This window comes from Bacillus rossius, chromosome 13 (assembly GCF_032445375.1).
Source record: "Bacillus rossius redtenbacheri isolate Brsri chromosome 13, Brsri_v3, whole genome shotgun sequence".
NCBI lineage: Eukaryota > Metazoa > Arthropoda > Insecta > Phasmatodea > Bacillidae > Bacillus > Bacillus rossius.
Genome location: NC_086340.1, coordinates 999,186 through 1,024,070, shown reverse-complemented (window position 1 = coordinate 1,024,070; position 24,885 = coordinate 999,186). Strand labels below are relative to the sequence as shown.

The 24,885-nt window shown below is 34.6% G+C and overlaps 1 protein-coding gene across 5 annotated transcripts in view; it reads left to right on the top strand.

The window, feature by feature from the left end:
- Window positions 1–24,885, top strand: part of LOC134538078 (eukaryotic translation initiation factor 4 gamma 1-like) — a 167,666-nt gene that overhangs the window by 130,976 nt on the left and 11,805 nt on the right. For all 5 annotated transcript variants that reach the window (XM_063379072.1, XM_063379070.1, XM_063379075.1 and 2 more), the window contains 9 exons: window positions 3,877–4,027; window positions 12,913–13,183; window positions 13,748–13,842; window positions 14,439–14,614; window positions 14,797–14,876; window positions 19,121–19,311; window positions 19,649–19,821; window positions 21,345–21,424; window positions 22,481–22,593. In XM_063379072.1, the coding sequence (XP_063235142.1) occupies window positions 3,877–4,027; window positions 12,913–13,183; window positions 13,748–13,842; window positions 14,439–14,614; window positions 14,797–14,876; window positions 19,121–19,311; window positions 19,649–19,821; window positions 21,345–21,424; window positions 22,481–22,593 (1,330 nt within the window). The remainder of the gene's footprint in view (window positions 1–3,876; window positions 4,028–12,912; window positions 13,184–13,747; window positions 13,843–14,438; window positions 14,615–14,796; window positions 14,877–19,120; window positions 19,312–19,648; window positions 19,822–21,344; window positions 21,425–22,480; window positions 22,594–24,885) is intronic.

The window sequence follows — 24,885 nt, the reverse complement described above, 5'->3', positions numbered from 1 at the left end:
TTTATTTGTGTAACTATTTGAAAGCTAAGCAAGTTTCTGTTTGAAATATTTAATGTCCCTTCCATTGAGAATAATAAATTTATTCTCTTTTACATTAAAATCACTTCACCTTATTTTTCTACATCCTTTGCCACTACATGTGTCTTACAAAATCTCTATTGGCATGCTGCTGTAAAGTTGTTCGTCTCTTTGACAATCTACCACTTTGGTTGTAATTGCTAGAGACACGGAAATTTCGCGAATCGCGATATCGCGAAATAACACCGCAATTTACCTTAATTCGCGACAAAACACCGAAATCGCACAGCATCGAGAAATAAAACTGATAATAATGAATTAGACCACCCATGCAAGACATCGCGAAAAACAAGTAAACACGACGTTGACGGCACATCGCCATTTTTCTAAGTTTCAACATGGCCGCTTTGTAGTAATGAAAGTAAATAATGATTTACAGTATTCCCGTCACGTAATCATTACAATTTGAAACGAAAGCAGTAATTGCAATCATAAACTAATTAAAAAGAGAAAAATGTACCTGAGCATCAACACAAAGTTAATAAAAAATACCGGCGATGTTTTCAACACAATATAGCTGCCATGATTTTCAACCCGCTGTATTTACACATTAATCTTGTAGAGAAATATAAAATTTTAATTCTTCCTTTCATGTTGAACAGTTAACAACCTCATGCTTTCAACTACGTTTGACTGGCTTGGCAACCTACTCGTTAGAGCTGTAGGTGTAGCAAACCGTATGTATTCGGTACTGACTGAGTAACGGGTGCGCCATCTAGTATCGAGTAACGAAACGTTACACACGGCTGGATTTCGTTACTCGCATTTTTCGTATGTTTTACGCATGCGCGCGCATATTCGATGAATTTACGTTACAAAGAACGATGTTTGTTTATTAAGTATAATATGGAAATTTGTCGTCCAAGTTTTTTACTGTTTATAAGAAAGTATTTTTTACAAATTAGAAATATTTATGTTTTTGTTATTTATTATCGCGTATTTTCACGTTTTTTGTTGTTTTTATCTTAAAAGAGATAATATAATAAAACCGCTCTAATGAGATTTAATTGTTTCTTGGTTAACAAAAACTGTTAATTATCAAATATTGTTAATTGTTTATATTCTATTTATTATTATTTACGTGACGTCATACTGTACGCGTACGCAATACGACTCGATTCGTTGCTGCAACATAACATTGCATGTTATGCGGTATCAGAAGTAACGAGTAACGTAGCGACACGATAGTAACGAGTACTAATTGTTATAGTAACGAATACATACGGGTACACTTTTTTTCGTTACTTTTACACCTCTACTACTCGTAAACATGAACACATGACACTACGCCGATTGATAAGCAAAATCAGTGACCTTTAACTGCCGTAACTACACTTCTCAGCAAATGCAATACGACCGCAAAGCAAGTGAATACGGCGTCAACGGGACAAAGAACAGCAGCAAGAAATATTAAAAGAATACTAAGTTGAGACATGCCGTGCCGAGGCAGCGCGCTAGGCGACACCGGGCCGTGCCGAGGCAGCGCGCTAGGCGGCACCGGGCCGTGCCGAGCTGTTTCAAGCCTACAATTTTTATTTGCCAATAGTGTTGACTTTAGAGTGCAGTATACGAGTATACGCCGTGCCACTATTATTTAGCCAAGCAAAACTTGTAGGTCATAAAACCATTCTCAAAAGTTAAAGTAAACATGAAAATCAAAACATCGAAATAAAACCGAAATTTGATTTTTTCAAAACGAAATTTAAGGAAAAATAAAACCATTTTTACGGGACTCTAGTAATTGCTATTAGAGGTGTTTTTTCCTTGTTTTTGGAACCTGAGATGCAGATATTATATTTTTTGACACAGTCACAATTAACTAGACACAATTTTTTCGCGCACGCGAAATAACACAAAATAAAACTGTATTGAGTGTTAACACCACTAAATCGCGAAAAATAGATTACGTACCATATGAACACGAAATACTTAATAACATGACCAGTTAGATGACAAATTCTTGTTTATTATGTCGTTTCTTGGAACAGCTATCTTTGTAGGCGTTTCAAACACTTTTGCAAATTATAAATCTAACAGAAGACTGTAATATTTTGTAGTTTTTACACAGATCATTTTTTTTTTTTTTCGTTTTTGGTGACCTATATACACACAAGCAGCTGTCAACTAATCTGAGAGAAGGATGTGAAGTCGACGTAGTTGCTGTGAAGATCAAGTATCCTGAATTCTCAGAAGCAGCACTTGGCAGCATATGGGCACTAGTAAGCAGCGTCGAAGCTGAAAGGTTCTTCATTAAATATAACTTGATTGTGACAGATAGGAGAAACAGGATGAGTGAACAGACTGTAGAGACCTGTTGAATGCTTTCTTTCAATTCCATTGACAATTCTTAATTTAGTGCGAAGAAAAAATTTTTTGGAGTTGTGCTGCAATGTACATACAGTTTATTATCATGATTGACTGAAGGAAAAACTTTTGTGTTGTGTTTGTGTGCCAATTACGTTGATTTTTTATTAAGTTAAATGATAAATGTTTAATTGTAGGTCCAGTTTTTTTTTTATTATAGAATAGTTAACGCTTATAAAATTCTATAATATTGGTAATAAATGCTATAAAAATGCTACAAGTTATTATTTAGATGCTATAAATGACCAGAATAAATGCTATTTTTCACTCTTAACTGTTAGTGACCTTAAACCTCCTAAATAAATCATAAAGGCGATACCAAAAAAATCTGAATTTTTATGATGATAAAGACGAAATCTCAAAACCTTTAGGACGAAATTACCAAAAAAATAAAACCGTACAATTTTGGCTCTACAAATAACAGGTTAGATAATTAATAAACCTATAACATAAAATTCAGTTTTGAACAACCTGTCTTAACAAATGATAGAGGTTAATGTTTAAAGGAAAATTCTTTGGAGTGTTAACAAGCACACCAACATGAGAAATAAAAATTCTTCGGTTACACTTGTAGGTTTTTTTCCTCCAGATTTTCAGGGAGATATAGCAATGGAACATGCTCTACAGTATCATTCTCGTGTTATAACTTCAGACAACATTTAATGTCCTAATTGTGGAGTATTAATCAACTAAGTTTAACCTAGACAAAGGCTAAATTATAATGGTATTGCCCTACAGGTATTACAAATGTAAGATTAACCAAGTTAGAAATTTATGATGATGCAAGAAATCGTTAAAAAGCTAGTCACGGAAAGTTAATAAATGCAAAATTCACTCGTAAAGAAAGTAGACAAGAACAGCCATGAAAATAGTTCAAAACCAAAGGTAAATTCACATGGTAGAGGCCAAAAGTGAATTTTACGTACGTCTAATATTTCCAGAAATTATGTTCTACAGAGTTTGTCCACCGCGAACTCAACTCAAACAAAACAATCCAATCATTGCCATGACATGTGGTAGCGACGTACAGGGAGTGTGTTGCATGGGAAGTGTACTCGTAAGGCAAGACCCCATGTTAAGGTTGCAAGCTGAATAAAACACGAGCGTATGTGTCCGAGCAAACACTAGGGGCATAGCGTTAAGAACACAGGCTCTAGAGGACAAGGATGCAGCACCGGGGCAATTTTTGTAGTTGTTTTTTATTCATTGTACGGTGTGCAGGATTTGCTGAAGAAACATTATTTTATTCCAAAATTATGTGTATTGAATTTTCGTAATGGAGCAAAAAATTAGTGACGTTCAACTCTTGTCTTCTTTGGAAACTTAAATCTTTGTCTTTGACTTTGAAAAATTTAAATTACTAAATGGTTTTTGCCCACACCTAGTAAGTTTGCAAGCTTTGCTACATGTATTGCATGTTCTCGACTGTTGTAGGTTCATAGGAGAACTGTTCAAGTTGAAGATGTTGACACCGAACATCATTCTGAGGTGTATCAAGCATTTACTGGACGAGGGGGACGAAGAGTCGTTAGAGTGCTTGTGCAAGTTGGTTACGACTGTTGGCAAGGATCTCGAGCAGAGACAGGTACGTATTGTTATTATTTCTTACTAGAAGATGATGATATTTTTTACTAAAATCTTTTTTAGTAGGCATATCACCAAGATAGTATAAACATGTAGGTATCATTTAATAGTTAAATAATTTGTAATAAACATGTTTAGTATACAATTTTGATGATTTACTTTTGGAGGACCATTTTGGTAACAAAAATTTAACCGCGTGAGTAAAACTAATACACTAGAGTCCCGTTATAGCGAGGTGTCACGGTTCCGGGTTTAATCCTCGCTATAATCGTGTCCTCGCTATAACCGAATTGAACAAATTTTGGCCCCCAAAAATTAAAATGAACCGAAAATAGCATAAAAATTATGTTTAAACCTGTATAATTGGAAAATAACAGGTTATATTAACAAAATCTTAATTTCTGTGAGCAGATGTGTGAATTCTCTTTAAAACGATACCCCATAAGTACGGATTCGATCACCGATTGCGTCAAAATAACCAGAATACCCTACCACGCCACGTAAGTATAGCATCTCAGCCCGCGGCCGACGCAGCATTGTCCTGCTATCTATCGTCGACGCGGGCTGTCTGCTGGCGGCCATGTTGGTTCGGGATGTTGCTAACAGGTGGTGCTAGTGTAGCGCGACGATTTAATTCCTTACAAAATAGCAGGAGTGCGACTGCGGCAACGCACGTACGCCTCAAACGAAATAGTCGCTGGAAAACTATACTTTTTTTCATTTAAAGAAACCTGTCAACTTTTTTTGAAAATAAATTTGGGATTAAACTCAAACCATCACCACCCCTTTCCCGGACAGATACCGCAACAACTGACCGAAACAAAAGTTACAGGAAAACTGCCCTAGCGATTCGAAAATAAATACGGTAGTGCCTACTAGAGGTGTAAAAGTAACGAAAAAAATGTGTACCCGTATGTATTCGTTACTATAATTAGTACTATCGTTACGTTACTCGTTACTTCTGATACCGCATAACATGCTGTTATGTTGCAGCAACGAATCCAGTCGTATTGCGTACGCGTACAGTATGCCGTCGCGTAAATAATAATAAATAGAATATAAACAATTAACAATATTTGATAATTAATAGTTTTTGTTAACCAAAAAACAATTAAATCTCATTAGAGCGGCTTTTTAATATTATCTCTTTTAAGATAACAATAAATAAACGTGAAAATACGCGATTATAAAAACAAAAACATATTTCTAATTTGTAAAAAATACTTTCTTACGTTGTTTCTGTTCCAATCTCAAACTTTGTCTACACACTGCAGACGGCACAGATAACTAACGGAAGTTTGATGAAAGAAAGGATGGGATTCTATTTTTAAAGCCACGCACTTAGGTGGCGACTGCAAGGCTGAAGAATGTGACAGACGTCAACGGCAAGATGTCTAGTGGCGAGCGAGAGGGGTGGAGATAAAGCAGACAAATAACAAAAGCGCGCTTCAAGCGCTCACGCCGTAAATTCCTCAAAAATACCTCGTTATAGCCGTGTTCTCGCTATTACCGTGCTCGCTATAACGAGATTCTACTGTATCATGAAACAATAGAAATGTCACAAAGGAACAGTATATACACGCCGTTTCAATCTTTAACATTGCTTTAACTTCAAGCAAACAAGGTCACAAGTCACACTAAATCGAACAAGAGCGTAGGTGCAAAGTCTGAACAAATATACAGTTAATTTTGCATTAATGATCTAATTCAGCTTTTTGCTATACATTTATATGACCTGCTAATTAACACATTAAAGGTTTTTTTTTTACTATTTTCTTGCATTGAGTTTATGCACACACTATACGTCCACCGTCTTTGCTGTAGATTTTCTCAGATCTCAGACGACAGATATATGATTAGCTAATAACCAGCTGCATTCCAAGATAACTTTGAAATACAGCCCAACCCAAACTATTCTGTTGATTTGTGTAATACAGTAGAACCTCGATGATACGTTCCCGTTTCATACATTTTCCCGTGTCATACGCCGATTAATTTCGGTCCCGCCGAAAGTACTATATTTACAATGGTTTACTTTCCCGGAACATACACTTATAAAACCATTAATTTCCCGTTTCATACGTTTTTACGAAGCGGAAAAGTCCTAAAATCCACAAAAAAATTTTATATTACTCCTTATAAACTCAGTTTTAATGCTTTTATTTTGAAAAACGATCATTGTTTACATTATCAAACGTAAGAAAATAACTATCACACCATAGATATGGATAGTATCAGGAAGACTGTGCACTTCGCTAGTAGCATCTATGGCCAGCACCAAGCGAGACTAGTGGCGCAAACAAGAAATGATCATGAAAATGGTGCACGTGCTTTACCAAGGCACGGATCTCATATTTTGTACAGTCGTTTATCTTTGAACTGAATATACCCGTTTGTTATTGTTTTTTTACGATTGGATTGTTTTGAATTTTACGTTTCTCAAGTTAAAATTTTATTGAAAATTGTTCTGTTGCATAAAGTTTGTAAAATGTAATAAACAAGCAAAAATTTCTGAATTTTTTTTTTACAATAGCCTAATTTTTTTAATTTCTAATTTAGGCTTGGTGACTTTTCCCCCCTCCAAGAAAGGACTTCATAACATTTTTTAAGGCCACTGTTTCTCATGTCAGCTTTACTTGATTATGGACTGTATTTTACATTTCTGGTGGTTTTATTATATGTATAATATAATGATGAATTCATATCTTTCATTAATATAATGCAATTATTTACACATATATATTTATGTTTAATCTGGCACTGTGCTGATATGCTAGATTGGAAAAAAATTTCATTATTGCCATTCCCTTTTCATACACTTTCCCGCATCATACACCATTTTTGTGCCCTCCGTTGAAAAGTGTATGACAGGGGTTCTACTGTATTCTATTAATTAACTTGAGACTTAAGGTTAAATAAGCATTTAAATTGTTTATGTGGGTTTAATCTGGAAATACTTTTTTGTAGGGGTGTGCGGGATCCCGACGCTTCGGGAAAATAGGCTTCCCGAAATGCCGGGCGGGAATTTTATTACTCCCGAATTTTTCGGGAAATTTTTTAAAAATTTACAAATGTTTACTAATCATGTGAAAATGTTTTCTATCAATTCAAACTGTTTTTACAACAATATTTTTCATGGATTCGTACATTTTTGAAGGGTTTCCGTACTATTTAAACGCAAAACATCTTTTAAAGGTATGCCGATTGTAGCAACAGCTGTGGTGTGCAGTGAATTATGATAAATGTTTATACATATCTAATTGGAATATAAAAAACGTACATGGAGTACCTTAAATATTGTATGCATTCATAAATATATTTCTTCAAGGGTACAAATTTGCATGATACGTGAATAGTCAGTTATATAACGTTATTGCCGTCACCATCGAATACTTAACCTAAAACCACTGTGTGTCCTTAGACACAAACAAAACACATGCGCAATCCAACCTTTTCGCCAAAGATATAAGAAATACTAGACTTGCGTTACATAACGAAGCGTAACCGTTCTCATTACTTGATAGCAGTGGCAATGTAGAGAACTGTATTGGCACTTGTAAAATATGAAATCACGTAGTTTTACACCACTGCTCACGAGTATTTAAATATCTATGATTTTGCTTTGGGAGAAGAAAATAGTTGTTCACTGTTTAGTTTGGCGGGCTTTGTCGGCTGACGTTACGTTATTAAGGCTTGTGCAAAGTATCAGTTCCTATTTTCTATGCCGTTGTATATTAAAGCAAACTAGCAGCCTACAAATAATGGATGTCGCAACGGATCAGCTTGTTACTTGTAAATCTAAAAGTGTTTGGAAGTATTTTGAACGTCTGACAGTAAATTCCTGGCAAAGTGTGTCTCGTGTGAAAAAATTTTTGAGATGCTGTTACATTGTATGTTTTGCCCGGCTAAGCACACAGAGAAACGTAACAAAACAAAACAAACAATGTTCCTGAGGAATTTTTCATTACGATGGTTCTGCGTTATTTGGAAATAAAAGAGTTTATTAAATTATCTTTGTTTATTTCTTTAAAAAAAATGTTTTTCTCATTGTTACATGGCCTCAGTACACAATTTTACAAATGCATTGTTAGAAAATTTCGTTACTTGCACAGTTTTTTGTCTTTTATTATAAAAATTTTAACGATGTCTAAATACAGCGAAACCCCTTATTTACGTTACCGTTATTTACGTTTTCCCGTTATTTGCACTATATTCTTCAGGTCCCGTTTGGTTCCCATATAGTCCAATACAATACTTTCCCGCGAATTACGTCTCAAAAATCGAATCAATCCCGCTATTTACGTCACGTAACAACCATAAACAACCAGAAAATACCGTGGAGCTAGTAGGCAATGAACATTTTAAATAGCAAAATATACATATTTTATAACATGAAAAGTTGCTTTTATTTCTAAACATGTAATAATTTAAGCCTAGGCGTGTAAAAGTACGAGTAATTATAGCAGGAGACAATCTAAAATGCACGAGGGAAAAACGTAAACTCATGAATGTACAAACATGGCTGCTTGTAAGTTCTGATACTGTATTTATGTCACAACTTAGCCGAAATACTGGTACGAGACATAAACTTCACAAGATAAAATGAGCGGTGTCTTGGTAACTGTTTTATACGTCTTTTATAATTTGGGAAGTGTTGTACAGTTGACGCCATATTTTTTAAACTAACCATTTATTTCTGGGGATCGTAAATAATTAATTATTGGTATCAAGACATCATGATAAACGTAAACTTGAACATGTCACGGCAGCGAGAAAACTGGTGCGTATACCAATAAACTGGTATTAGAACTGGATAAAATTGGTACACGGGAGGTGGAGCTTATATTTTTTTCCGCTAAGCTCGCATCTATTGGTTGGCGGCTGATGGCGTCATGAGCCTGGGTGGAGCATAGAGTGCGCATGCGCCGCCGCGTCGTTACAGCAGCTGACCGAGTACAATGACCTTTCTCCGCGTTTGGCGCGCTATTGACGGTAAATATTCAACAATTTGCGGCCTTTTCTTAAAAAAATTTTTACTGTGAGCAATGTGTATGTAGCCCGTATTTGTTATAAACCCTGCCGGTTGCAACTGTATTTATAATTTGGAGAGGCAAATAATCTTGAACAGCCAAAAAAGCAAGCAGAAGAAAATTTCAAATTTATTTTTAGGAAGTAATCAGAAAAACATTTTGGCTTTCATTCTTTTTTTTATTTTTGTCAAATGTGGTAAATTAATAATGGATTAAATACTAAAGTAAAATTTGTTGTTAGTGTGTTTGTACCTGCATTGTAGTATGTGCTATTAAACAAAAGGAAAAAAATTCTAAATAAGGTAAACTGTACTCCTTTTTATACTTTTCCCTTTATTTACACTTTCCCGCTTTTTACACTTTTTTACTTTGTCCCCATGAAAAGTGCAAATAAGGGGTTTTGCTGTACATACCACAGCACCATACATCTTGCCGTTGATGGTCGAGGAGTCTTGTCACTCGCCAAAGAAAAAAAAAACTTAGTAATGTCCCTTGGTTAATTATATTACTCAAGGTACCGTCGATCGCGGACCGAAATCACACGAAGTTGGGCCGATGCCGACGCCTAGGGCCTAAATTTCTAGTTAATTAGTCCGAAAAACAATGAACTTAGGTTGAAAAAATACAGCCTGGCCCCAGCCCCTAGGCTTTAAATTATCTCAGTAATTTTCCATTTGTCTTGCGACTTGCCGACGACGCGACCGAGTTCGGCGACGATCGAGCAACAAGTGACTTGGTCGACGAGGTTACCTTCCCTTTTAAAGGTGAAAACAAGGGAGGCAACCCCGTGGGCCAACTGACCAATCAGCGCACATAATTCCAAAACATGACCATATAAGGAAATTTGTAAGAGCACATCCCTTGACGCCAGGGCTCGCCCTGATTGGCTGGGTAGTGGTAGCCTCCAGAGACCCTTCCAGACGGTCGCTACAGCTGTGCATACAACATGACGCGTAAATCCCAAACACGCATTTACAAAGTGAAAAATAACTTTCTGGCCCCAGGATGTAGCGCCTGTCCGCTCTTCCTTCTGTACCTTCCAGACTATTATCAAAATATTACACTAGCAATATCCAATAGAATTTAACCTTACCCAACAAATTCAAATACAATGTTCGAAAATTTAGTAAACAAAGTTGAAATTCATACCATATCAGAAACTTTCGTTAAAAAATGATGTCCTGTAAAATTATAATCTATACTGCTTTAAACAAAACAATTACTGAAATTAAGTATTTTAAGGCTTTCCATGAAATTCAACCAAAGTAATTAATAACAATTCTTAACAGCTCTGAACAATTACCCTTATCTACATATTAAATAATTATTATCTTTCATATCAAAGTTATTCTTAATCAATATTCTTATAACCCAAAAAAATTTATCTTTATAACATACTCATTGTGCAATGCTACATGTGAGCATGATAGCACGTCTGGCTATAAAAAAAAGAATTTGAGAATGCTAAAAAATATGAAGTTGCCGCTGAAAAAAGGGCAAGTGAAGCAGACAAAAGAAATAGCAACAAAAAAACAACTTACTTTGCAAGAAACGTTTAAATGGCCATCTTCTCATATTATAATTGAAAATTTGCTGTTTTTTTTTTTTTAATTTTCCCATCCCGTTTTCCGCGGGAATAATTTATTTTTCCCGAAAGTTTCCCGCAGTACAAAAACCTATTCCCGCACACCCCTACTTTTTTTTTTTTTTTACATGCTTTATATTAGCTTCACCTGTATGTTTGTCTGTCCGTCTGTAACTCTTTCGACTAAGAGTGAGTGCTCATCACAGTAAAATGTCCCACCAATTTCATCATGTTCGTTAGCCGAGCGGTCTAAGGCGCGCGACTTCTGTGACGTCAGCTTTCGGATACAGTGTTCGCGAGTTCTACTCCCGGCCACGCCGAAAAAGAAAAAAAAAATTTTTTTTTTTTTCCCGGTAAATTCTAAGATTATATCCATACATCTAACTGTAAATGATTCGGAGAGACTTTACCATTTCTTTGCGACGTTGCAACTCCAAATAGTTATCTCAGATGGTAATAGGTAGTGTCGGTAACTCATTTCCCTTTGATAATTATACATAAATATAGTTTAAAAAACTAAAAAAACATAATTTTAAAGAATATCAAACTAAAAATTTAAAAATAAATATAGTTTAAAAGCATGTTTGTTTAGTTTTTTAAACTATATTTTCTTCCTAAAGTGAACTAGAGTTTTTAAGTTTATATATGCTATTTTCACAATAATAGACACAAATTTATAAAATAATAGTCTAAATTTAAACAAAATGTAATTTTTTCAGCATTACAAATGAGGGATGCAATTAGAGGATATTGAGAGATTGAATCTTAATATTTCAGTTAAGTTTTTATAAATTTTGATTATTCAGTGACTTTTTTTCATTTTGTTTTTACCTTGATTTTTTATGGTATACTAACACTTTTTTGTTTTGTTGAAGTTGATTAAAACTATTTAATTATTACTTGGATACCCACAGTCAACCGTGTTTGTTTAATAATAACATAGTTCTCATATAGTGCTAAGAAATGCTGTAAAGTACCTTTGAACTGATTTCAAAAAAGGTTTTCAATAAACCTGTTATGGTTTGTGTGTTGGTTTGGTAACAGAGTACACATGAAGCGAATAAAAAAAAATACGGGCTGTAAAATAATTATATTTTAACAGGGTGACCACATTCTTTAAGTCAGGAAAAAGGAGAAAAAGCTACCAACGCAATAGAAATAGAACCTCTATTAGTCGCACATGTTGGCACGCTCGTCACCTCTGATCACTGTTTTCATATTTATAATATTTATCCACATGTTTCTAGTTTCTACATTCACAGCATGTGTTTGTTTCATACAAGTGCGAATTATATATGTGCTAATAAATTATATTTAGTAGTGATTTAAATTGAATGTTTTGATTAATATTATTTACTATTCGTAAATGTTAGTAAAAAAATTTGTTCTTTTATACTTTTTCAAGTGCTTCAATATAATTGAGGTTAACTATCCGTATGTATTATTTATTGATATAAATTAAAATATTATTTAATATAATTTATACTAAATATTATTAAAACATTTAATATAAAATTTGTGATAAAAATTTAAGTCTGACATCAAATTAAAATATTAAACTTAATATTTATTATTAAATTGAATAAATATAAAATAAATGAACAAATTTAATGAAAATTTTTCGATAAAAATGAAAAATGAATATTAAATTAAGATAATAATTATTTAAAAAATGAATAAACTTAAATTAAAGTTTTGAATTTATTATTAAATTTTTTTTTAAATATTAAATAAGTATTTAAAATTAAGAGTCTGATAATATTTAGTACAAATTGTCATATATTTATTAATCTCTAAATTTTATTTATTTAATTTTTTTAATTTAAAATGAACTTTATTGACTGTGCTGACTATCTTTCTCCAGCCGTTTCATATTTTATTGTAATTAATTATTTGCATACAAGTAAAAATATTTTTTAATGATGCTAAAGAAGTATAACTTCGCACGCACGTACATAATTACACGCACCTTTTTTTTTTTTTTTTTCATTTTTGTGTGGACAGCCTCTGTAAGTTCTTAATGTTTTCAATAATCTGTTATCTAAATATTTAAAAAAATTTAAACATCCAATTTTGAGGGAGTAATGCTTGGTAGTTATAGAGAAACACTGCTCTATGTATTTAGTTATTTTGACTGCCTCTGTCATGGGGCACACACTCGATCAATTCATTCGTCATTCTGTTCTGCTTGGAAGGTGACATGCTCCTCTGCCTGCAGAGCTCAGCACAGTTGGTGAGTGAGCTAAGGGACGGAATGGTTTGTGTTTGCAGAGTCTCGCTCCCTATTTCGACGAGATGAGAAAGCGCTCCCAGCGGAAGGACCAGATATCTAGCAGGGTACGCTTCATGCTGCAAGACGTGATAGATATGCGTCAGAACAAGTGGGTTCCCCGCAGGGATGACTCGAACCCCAAGACCATCGACCAGATACAGAAGGAGGCGGAGAAGGAGACCTTGGAGATGCACATCAACCTCAACTCTGGCCCGCACACGCCGCGCCGGCAGGACGACAGGAGTTCCTTCGGCGGCGAGCGGAAGAAGCGTGAGTATCTCGAAGGTCGGATTATGGGTAGGGGTCCGAGAAAACTAAATAAAATGTACCAAGAGCTGTGTTAAAATAAGGCATAACCTGTGTAAAAATTCTTTACTAAATCATAAAAGACTTGGAATAAATGGGTGGGGGAAAAAATTTACTGCGGCAGGACCTCATTTTCACGTATTTTGGATCTGTGAATTTTTTTTTTTGGCACTTCCGTATTCCCGTATAATAGTAGGTTTCAAGAAAGCAACAAATTATTAAAATATTTTTTTATTCAATAATTTAAATTGTAAAGACAACCTTGGATATATACTCCATATATTATACAATCAACTTCACGACGTACATGGTTTCATAAATATGTATAAAACATGTAGTGTATGCTGGAAAAAGTTTGGCAACCATTGAGTTCGAGGAATATTTTGTGGTGATGATTTTTAATTTATCAGACTAGAGTTTCTGATTTGTTTTGATTAAAGTTTAAATCTGATTTTTTTTTGTTCTTGTTTATTTACTGTTTTATTTCAGGCCCCATGTGCTCACGCCATGTAATGTGTTTTGTTTCAGGTGGTGGGCCTGTTACAAATGACGACGGCTGGACGAATGTTGTAACCAAACCAACAAGATATTCAGTTGACACCAAGAAATTGGCAGCTGGCAAAGTGAGTACGCTGTTTTGTTATGAAGTTAATTAAACGTGAAATACAGTTTCATTACATGTGTTTAAATGATAACTTGTGTAATAAATAAGTTTACACACTAAAAAGCTTTATTCGTTGGTTAAGTCTAATTGGTGTGATACCTGTAATAATAAGTATATTTAGAATTACTTATCAAGGTTGCAGTTAAAGTAGGTATCTGCAAGTATTTGTAAAATAGTTTCCTTGCTGATAATTCCATAACTATGTTTTACTTGAGTTAACATTTTTTTTTTTAAATTATTTGTTACAGTTGGATACACAAGTTTCAAACAAAAAAACATGTATAGTATTTCCAGGTTCTTCATCACGAGTATTTTTTTCCTTTTATTTTACTGTATTTTGCATCTTTTTTTTAGACACTTATAAAGTAGGCTGAAAAATTTCATTGCATGTTTAAATCCTATTCTATATATATTGTTATGTTATTAATTTAATGTTATTTTTTAATTTTAAAAATGGGATTTTGATAAAGATTCCAAAAATATGTGGAAATGTTTGGAAGTTTGTGTGAGCGATTGTTGGTTTGTTGGATGACGTGCAACTGTGTGTTGTTCCAGGAGAGTGAGCAGAACATGTCGCTGGGATCCAAGAACCAGTTCAGCAACTGGGGGGCCGGGGCGGGCACCGGGGCCAAGGCGCCCCCCGCGGAGAAGAGGAACTACGCCCAGATACACCCCAACATGTACTCTGCCCTGGACGTGGAGGACAAGAAGCCTCCTCCGAGCATGTCCAGGTACGCCCATGCCCGCGCTGGCCCTCTGTTCGCTCGTGCCCGCGATGTGATGATTCCTTCATTCAGACTAGAGTTTCTGACTGTCCACTGATTATTACTGTGAACTGATGGTTAATGAATTCAACCATTGCTAGCATTATTTCAGTATTATTTGTACAGACAGTTTTTTTTTTTCTGTCCAGCTCTCGTCTTCCGCCTGGAAAAGCGGCACCGTCCACTGAGAAGGACCGCACCGCTCCATTTTCCAAATTTATACCTGATGGTACGTATAGTAGCTCTGGCTGTCAAAGTTATACATACTTCTATCCGTTTAAAGTGTAATAGAAATGATATTAAGAGTTTTTTTTTTGTGTCGTTGAGGGTTTACTGCACCTACTTAGCTAGCTACTTCACCACAATCACAAGGTAATATTTTGCTATGTTATGCAATTACTTGGCTTCCTGTCAAGCCAAGGGGGAGGGTTGTTTAGGCCAAAGTAGTTGAGAAAACAGCTTAGGTTGCAAGGTAAGTTGTATAAAATAACATTTTATTTCCCTCAAGAGATTAACTCTGCAAGCCAAAAGGGAACCAATGCACTTGGGTATTTAAATCATTAAAATAATTAAGGTTACCCACAGTCCATTAAACTGAAATTTATTACTTAACACACAATAATTAACTGTAACAATAGGGAATTAAACATTTAACAAGAGAAGCCGTAGTTAAAGTTCAGGTCTTGCCGACCAAGCATACATCCAAATATCACAGCCTCTTGCAAACTAAACTTACATTTTATTGTAAAAAATTATTTTGAGAGTAGTTCTGCCCATAAAATTTATACAGACTACAATGCAGCTACAACTTTATTTGGTTATCCATCTTGTATAGCTCATTTTTTATCTTAATCACACTAACACAGCTGTTAAAACAAAAATTTGCATATAAAATCATCAGAGACCTGTTTTATTCCTAATTTATCAATTTTTTTATCTGCAGCTTACCATTTTCCAAATACAGTATGAAATTGACAGTTTTTTAAGTTTTGAGAACATTTGTCATTGTCAGCTCTTGTAGCGAGGTTCCACTGTGTTTTAAATCTCGTAATATAAATTAATAAAGTATATTTTTAATGGATCTTAATAATTATTGATGTAGGTTTCACTTTTTTTATTTACTTAGTAATTTCCCAAAAATAATGTAATCTTGGCAAATGCTTAATAAAGAGTGTCTAGTGAACATGCATAAAGATGTATAAAGTCAAACCTCATTATTACAAACCTGAAGGGACCATAATTTTAGCACTTTGTAATAACGAGAGTTTGTATTAACCAAACTAATTGGATATCATGACAAAAAAATTGATTGAACTTTAATTGCCTATATTTACAATTATAAAGAAAATTATATACACTGTTGGTAGTATAAGCTGGCTTCATACATGCATAACAATATGTAAACACTGAAGAAAACAAACACAATGCAACACTTACAGAATAAATCATAATACAAACTTCAAGTTTCATGACACATTTTCTATTCAAACATTTGGTTTAAAAAAAGCATCAATTCTGGTTTGCACTACAGTAGAACCCCGATTTAACGAAGTGCTATTATTACCGAAAATGTTTACTCTAAATCGATGTTTCGTTAAATCCGATTTTCCGATTTTCAATGACCCCCGCACTCATAATCGCGTCCCTACCGTTTCCATATCGTAGACAGGGTCGACGCTGATATCTTGTGCTGCCGTGCTATCTCAGGCTTCGTCAACTTTACATCTTCAACGTCTTTTAATCTCGCTCGTACGGCCCCCGGTTCGTACGTACACCTCGGTCGTACATACAGATTTTCAGAAACCGTGAAAAATGAGGCATAAAATAAAAGTTTAAAAATATGTAAAGTGTAAGAAATACGTTAGTGTATTAAAATACAGTCGCAACCTGCAGCGTTTATAACAAATACGAGCTACATACACATTGCGTCACAGTAAAAAATAAAAAAATTGGCCGCAAATTTATGGAAAATTTCCGTCAATAGCGCGCCGTACGCGGAGAAAGGTCATTGTACTCTGTCAGCTGCTATTACGGCGCGGCGTAGCCGCCGGCTGACTCTCTTTGTTCGCTGAGCTGCGCAGCACTTATAAAAAACGTATTCCAAAAACTAAACACTGTGCACGAAGCTCTTACTGAGAATAATAAAGCTGTAGCAAACCGTATGTATTCGGTACCGAGTAACAGGTGCGCCATCTAGTAACGAGTAACGAAACGTTACACACGGCTGCATCTCGTTACTCGCTTTTTTCGTATGTTTTACGCATGCGCGCGCATATTCGATGAATTTGCGTTACAAAGAACGATGTTTGTTTATTAAGTAAAGTATAATTTGGAAATTCGTCGTCAAAGTTTTTTACTGTTTATTAAAGGTATTGTGTGTGTAGACTAAGTTTGAGATTGGAACAGAAACAACGTAAGAAAGTATTGTTTACAAATTAGAAATATGTTTTTATTATCGCGTATTTTCACGTTTTTTTGTTCTTATCTTAAAAGAGATAGTATAAAAAAGCCGCTCTAATGAGATTTAATTGTTTCTTGGTTAACAAAAACTGTTAATTATCAAATATGGTTAATTGTTTATATTCTATTTATTATTATTTACGCGACGTCATACTGTACGCGTACGCAATACGACTCGATTCGTTGCTGCAACATAACATAGCATATGCGGTATCAGAAGTAACGAGTAATGTAACGTGATACGATAGTAACGAGTACTAATTGTTATAGTAATGAATACATACGGGAACGCTTTTTTTCGTTACTTTTACACCTCTAGAGAATAATGATAATGGCGTATTGGTGTGACGTGGTCACAAGTTGAAAAAACCTGGAGGATGGGAAAGGGAATATTTGGAAACGTGTGATTATTGGCTAGCACTGTTACTATGCGGGCGTGTTTGGTAGATAACGTGGTGAGTCAAGCCAGGCATTGAAGAGGGGGAGGGGGATGCGGACAAAGAAACCCTTCATGACGTCATGTGTCGCGGACAGTCTATCTATCCAGGCGCGCGCAATGGCACGCACCTATGCAATTCAGTTACAGCGCCCGCAGTTTTTAAGCAATTTGAACAACTTTTTTAATTTTTTCGTATTTGGACAAATGATGCAAAGGCACATATTAATATATAGTACCTCCATTCTATTACTGACACCACAAAGTGTAATTTTTAATAAGATTCCATTACTATTTACTTTCATTTTTTGGAAATCTATATTATTATTTTAATAAATTGGTGTTTTTTTTATTGTTCCTGAAAACCTTTACGTTAAATCGCTGTTTTCGTTAAATCCGTGTTCGCAAAATCGGGGTTCTACTGTATTTTTTTCTTATAAGCATTGTTTACCACATTTAACTTTGGTCGTATCTACTGCTGCAGACTCCCTACACATAGTTTTGCCAACAAGATTGTTGCGATCCTTAAACCGTTGTAGCTAACCATTGCTGAACTTGAAGTCTGAAATTCCTAACCTCAATGCTAGGTAGTCGGCCTCCTTCTGAATCATAGGTCCAGAAATAGGAATGTTTGCTGCACGCATTTCTTCAAACCACTGCAACAAGGTAGCTTCCATTTCTTGTTGATAATTTGCACGGACTCGCAAAAGCCGATTCAATCTTTTCACGATTTTTTAGTATTGAAGACAACGACGATTGCGGGCTGTTAAATTCTCTCTCCATTGTCTACTTCTTCGATAATTTTAACTTTAATTTGCAATGTAAGGTCGTTGCGTTTACGTTTCGCAGTCATATTACAAAACAACTCTCACTCAAAATTGAGGTTAAGACACACATGCGTGAACAATGGAAAATATCAGAACTTTTTTCCATAGACTATAAACTTCTACGTATGTACACTTCCGACGACTAATATTAATAAGGTATAGAGTACTTTCCTTTTCGTTTTCCGTTTACAACATGGCATCTTTTCTAGTTTAGTTACTAACATTGCCACTAGAGTTGAACTTTTCATCTTGTTTTTAGACCATTTTGCGCTGTAGGATACATACATCTATCTTTGGAGAAACGTTTGTTTACATGACGGTTATGAAGATGTGATTTACTTTAGACTTCGGCTGTGAAATTCGTATTAACCGTTTACTTATACACGTTAACAGCTGCTTGAGGGATCAAAACAACTTCGTAATTCATATTAACCTTATTTCGTATTAAAAGTACTGAATAACATAGGAAAGCATACCTTATTTACTGGGACTGTAAAAGTACTTCGCATAAACGGGAATTTCGTATAAATGAAGTTTGACTGTATAGTGTTTGTGAGAAGGTAGTTAAGTGAATTACATGAAATTAATTTTTTCCCCCTTTTTTACTTTTTCTTTCTTATACCTATTTTGCCATTTGAAAATTTGGAATAGGAATTATTTTATTTTTTTATTTTAAAATTACAGAAACATGTTTGTTATTATTGCTGTATCGTGGACCAAGTGTAGGTAGTGTTGGTGTGGGTGTGGCAGACCTGAGGCAGTCGCGCGACAGCGCGGCGCCTGCGCGGCCGGGCGCGGCAGAGGAGGCGGACCAGCGCGAGGGCAAGCCGCCCAAGGTCACGCCGGCGGCCATCGTGCCAGACCCCTCCCTCTCCCTGGACCAGATCCAGAAGAAGGTGCACTTCCTCATGGACGAGTTCCTGCACAACGTCAACTACCCGGTGAGTGGACTGCATTCAGCTGGAACACAACACCGGCTTGTGCGTTCCTCTGTGAATGAGTTTTAAACTGCTTGCCAAGTGAAGAATATGTGTGGTGCATAGTCAAGTCAAGCCCTTGTGTCCAACTTAGACATTATCAGTGTTTTTACTCCTGTCCCATCAACTTTTTCATCTGTAACAACCTGAACCCTAAGTACATGTTGCATTTTTTTTTTTTTACTTATTGTATATTTTGATGTATGTTAATGTAGGCTGGTGATGAAAAATGTTGTAGTGTGTTTGTGGGTTAAGTACGATCAGCTGTTGGTGTATTGCAACTGAAGCGGGTGTGTTGCAGGAAGCACGACAGACGGTGATGGAGACATTTTTGGACAAGAACATGCATATCTTTGTAGAGGAATGTATGAATTATTTGATGGAGAAGTCTTCACAGGCACGGCAGCTGCTCGGCAAATTGATGGCCGACTTGCTGAAGAACTGTATTATAAAAACTGATCACTACGTCAAAGGGTGAGTTCGATATGGCGATCGTACTCTGATTATGTTACAGAAGATTTTAAGGCTGGTTTGAATACATTAACAGGATTAGCAATAAAAAGTTATCTTTTTTGTTATGGCTATGAGTTTTTTATATATAGATTTTTTTTTTTTTTTTTTTTTTACTGTTCCTATTAATTGCAGGGTTTATTTATGAGAAGGGAAGATTTTAACCTATTCATGCATAAATTTATTTCATGTTGAAAAAATAATTATTATACAAAACTGTTTTCAGAAATGAGTTCTACACACAAAATCATATAAGTTGAGTTAAAAATACTTCCAAAATACATGATTAAATTATCTGGCATCAAATGTGTACACTATGCAAATGTGGACCATTTAAAATGTGTCTTGAGCAAAAAATGATGCATACATTGATATTACATTTTTTATCCAACAGCTAAATTTTTAAAGTTTTTTCCTTAGTAGGCTAGCTTGTTAAACATATATTATTGCCTTCTTTGTTTCATATTGTTGGAGTATTGAATTGGGAAACAAATTGACAAATTCTACTTTAGCTGTGAGAATGAACGAGGGAATGAAAGTAGGGTTTGTCGCGTAACGTCCTGAACATTCAGCACTGTGCCTGGAAGTCAGCTGTCTGATGTATCAAACATATGTAGTTGCATTTTATTAACTCATAATTTGTACAAGTAAATCCACATTTAGGGTTTTCTCAAAGTATTTAGAAATTTACAGAAACTTATTAAAAAAGTTAAATGTATGTATGAATAGGTAAAGTGGAAATATTTATGATGTGGGACTTCTTAAGTTTGATACTGTATGTTGTTAAAAGTAGACATCACTTGTCATTTGTAATTCCTTTTTTTTTTTCATGAGGAAAATGTTTTCAAATCCTGTGTTTGTTTAGAACCAGTGTGTGTATTAAGGGGAGAGAATTCCATGTTTATTCTTTTTCGTCTGATGTGCATTTAATACACGTAACTACCCTACCTCTTCACCCTTTCTGAACCTAGTTGTATTGTGTATTGATTAATAGAAAAAAATTTTCTCTTTGTTCATAAAACTAGCAATTAGTCTTATAAAAATATTAAAATATTTATTTTCAAAATAAGCTTAAATAACATTTTGCACCTTCAGATCAGAATTTTCCTGGGGGAGATCTTTGGACCCTACTTTATTTGTACTTGCTAAAGTTGGCAGGTATGCAAACACTTGCTTATGGACTGCTTTTAATAAATTAATGGTGGGTGATTTATTATTAATTAAATATGGGGGGGGGGGGAAAGTCATTATTTACCATATGTTTTGATATGACTTGTGTTAAATTCATTATCTCAACAAAAGATTTAATTTTGGCTTTATGTATTATTTTAATTGGGGTCAGTGTATGCTTATTTGTTATCTAGTCATTAAAGTTTAAAATGTGACGTGCCACTAAATATTTATTGTAAACAATGTTGGTTTTATTTTTTTATTAAAGGCAAACATCAGTGCAGTAAGTTTACTGTGTACTGGTTTTTTATTGGCAGGATGTTGCAGTTTCTGGAAATAGCAGACGACATGGCAATTGACATCCCAAAGATTTGGCTGTATATAGCCGAGACAATAGGTGTGTATGACAATTAATTATGTAATCCCTTGTCTCAGTGTGTGCTGCACATGATGAAAACTCAACTTCCATAATGGCAGTGATGGCTAAGCTCAACAGGCCTGATGCAGCATACGTGAATATTCTCATAGTGCTGAAGTGTTGTTTTGTTACATTGTGAAACTTGATGCATGGTTCAGCTTATCTGCATTATTACACGTCCATAAAGTTACTCTCGTGATGTTTTAGCAGTATGAAATAGTGTTCATGTTTCTTGGTCATGTTCAGATAAATCAAATAAAGATGGTTTTTAAGTCTGACACATACTTTAAGTTAAATATGATAGGGATGTTGAAAGTTGGAATGTCAAGTGGTTAGTAAAGGAAAGTTTAACACATAATGTTGTGTGTGTTTTTTTTTAATTTAGAAAATGTAAATTTTGTCAATGTATTTTACTGAAAATTGTTGACAATTACATTGGAACCTCTTTTTTACATTTTTCTAGGGACGAGAACATAAATATGTAAAATGCTGAAAACCACGATGTAAACTTTTTTTTATTTTTTTTTTATTCATTCAACTTTAATTTCTATCAATAAGACATTATTTTTGATTGAATTTTTCGCAATCAAATTTTTTTGAAGTAGGTATCTGATTAATTTACTAGATGAAATGGCAACAGCATCACAGGCTGAATACACAAATTCAAAACGAATCTAATAACAAAGAAATTCACAGTCAACCACAAGTAAAGGCACATAGCAAAAACATATATGTATATATTGTTTACAATGGCACGCGAACCTGGTATGACCACACACAACTATGTATAATTAATAAATGTTCCATCTAAACCTTTTTTTCAGATTTGCTATTAAGTCCAGCATGAAGCGGGCTGTAGTGCATTCATAATAATACAGAGTAAATGGCAGTGCAAGTATAAAAATATATTACCAAGAAAATTGCGAAATCTGGTTACGTAAAAATGAGGTTCTGCTGTTATAACATTCATAGTTCATCACAGATCATTTTATACACGTGGTAATAGTATTGTGTGTTGTACTTGTTTCTTTTCAGTTCCTCTCTTTTCTGGTTCTGAATTTTCTCTCGGTGACTTTCTCTCGATAAGCAGACAGACCAATCCGACTAAACTTATTCCAGAGGTCTTTTCTTTGCTGATGAAGGAGCAGGTTAGTAGACATGAATCCCACCACAGCAGTGGTTCTACTAACTGCGGGGTAAAATAATTAAATTGACCTGAAATCTTTATTGTGTTCCAGTAAAGTAAATGCATGTTAAGTTTCTCAAGGTACTTGGCAATTTACCAGGGAAAAATATTAACTGTAAAATTGTGTATATTAATTGGTCAGCTGCAAAAAAAAATTAATTTTTATGCTGGAAATTTTTTCCATGGTGTTTTACTGTTGTAACGAAACGATTACAATGGTCTATGTCAAACAGTCTTATTTAAGTATTTACTTATCAATAATATTAATTTTGTACTGTATGGTTATACTTCAGAAAGAGAACTTTTCTATAGACTTCATAGATAATACATATGCTTTCTGTACGGTATGTCGTGGTGTAAACATGGCATACAGTAGGAAAAATGGCAAATAAGAAAGAAAATACAGAATTAATTTTAAAAAAACTGAAAACTTGGATAGTGCCTTCATCATGTGAGTGTTCACACAGTTCATTGTCGAACACAACGTGCTAAGAAAGCAACTGTACTGTCATTCAAGCATTTCCTTTAAGAAAAAAATGGCTAGTGCAATACTGTTTTAAATAAGTGGACATATATTAGTAAACATCTAGATATGAACAGATGAATTGAGTGCAGTTGATCAGTGCAATATTACCGTATTTACTCGCATATAAGTCGCCATCGCAGATAGGTCGCACCCATAATTTGAGGTCTTGAATTTGGTATTTAAGATTCCCCCCATACAGGTCGCACCGGTAATTCATTACCGCGCCGTGCGCGGAGAAAGGTCATTGTACTCGATCAGCTGGCCAGCTGCTGTTACGGCGCGCCTGCTGGCTCTCTTTGTTCACTGAGCTGCGCATGCGCAGTATAACTCACTCAACGCTCCGCCCAGACTCGTGACCTTGCATCAGCAGCCAGCCAATAGATGCGAGCTTAGCGGTAAAAAATATAAGCTCCACCTCCAGTGTACCAATTTTGTCCAGTTCTAATACCAGTTTATTGGTATACGCACCAGTTTTCTCGCTGCCGTGACATGTTCAAGTTTACGTCCATCTTGATGTCTTGATACCAATAATTAATTAATTAAGATCCCCAGAAATAAATTATTTTAAAAAATTTTTGTCAACTGTACAATACTTCCGAAATTATAAAATACGTATAAAACAGTTACCAAGACTTCGCTCATTTTTTGTGAAGTTTATGTCTCGTACCAGTATTTTGGCTAAGTTGTGACATAAATACAGTATCAGAACTTATAAGCAGTCACATTTATACATTCGTTAGTTTACGTTTTTCCCTCGTGCATTTTAGATTGTCTCCTGCTATTATTACTCGGACTTTTACACGCCTAGGCTGAAATTATTACATGTTTAGAAATAAAAGCAACTTTTCATGTTATAAAATATGTATATTTTGCGATTTAAAATGTTCATTGCCGACTAATAACGTTACGTTTTTCAAGATGTTTTTAGGCCTACTAGCTAATCTTATCTACTCTTAAAGTACCCACTGTATTTTCTGGTTGTTTATGGTTGTTACGTGACGTAAATAGCGGGATGGAGGCGATTTTTGAGTCGTAATTTGCGTGAAAGTATTGTATTGGACTAATTGGGAACTAAACGTGACCTGAAGAATATAGTGCAAATAACGGGAAAACGTAAATAACTGTAAAGTAAATAAGGGGTTTCGCTGTATGTGTACATTGTAAATAAATTTGCCTATACCTATATAAACTTCTTTTTCGCATTTTAAAGCAAAATATTGCAAAAAAAAAATTCCTCAAAACTTTAAAAAAAAAAAAAATTCTTCTCATATAGGTAGCACTTCATTTTTTTCCCATCAAATGTGGTAAAATTGCCGCGACCTATATGCGAGTAAATACGGTATGTAAAGTACTATTAGAAGATGTGTGTGAACCGTGAGATTTACAAAATTAGAATTTTCAGGTCATTTTAAATGTATAATTTTTTTCTAAAAACTTGTTTACAATGGTACAATGCATGCCTTTTTATATACCTACCAGATTTTCGCTATTGTGTTTTAATTATGTTAAATATAGAATCCCCAAAACACACATTTACATATTTATAATGAGAAAACAATTGAGTATAAATAATTCTACTTTGTAATTTAATTACTACTTATATTGGTAATCTCAAGTGGTGCATTATCATACACTATACAGCAATCCCAACTACTCAACGAAGAAACTTGTCAAACATAGTGGAAATACAGCCGTTTTGTATTAAATAATGGGTCAGTTTTCAGTGAC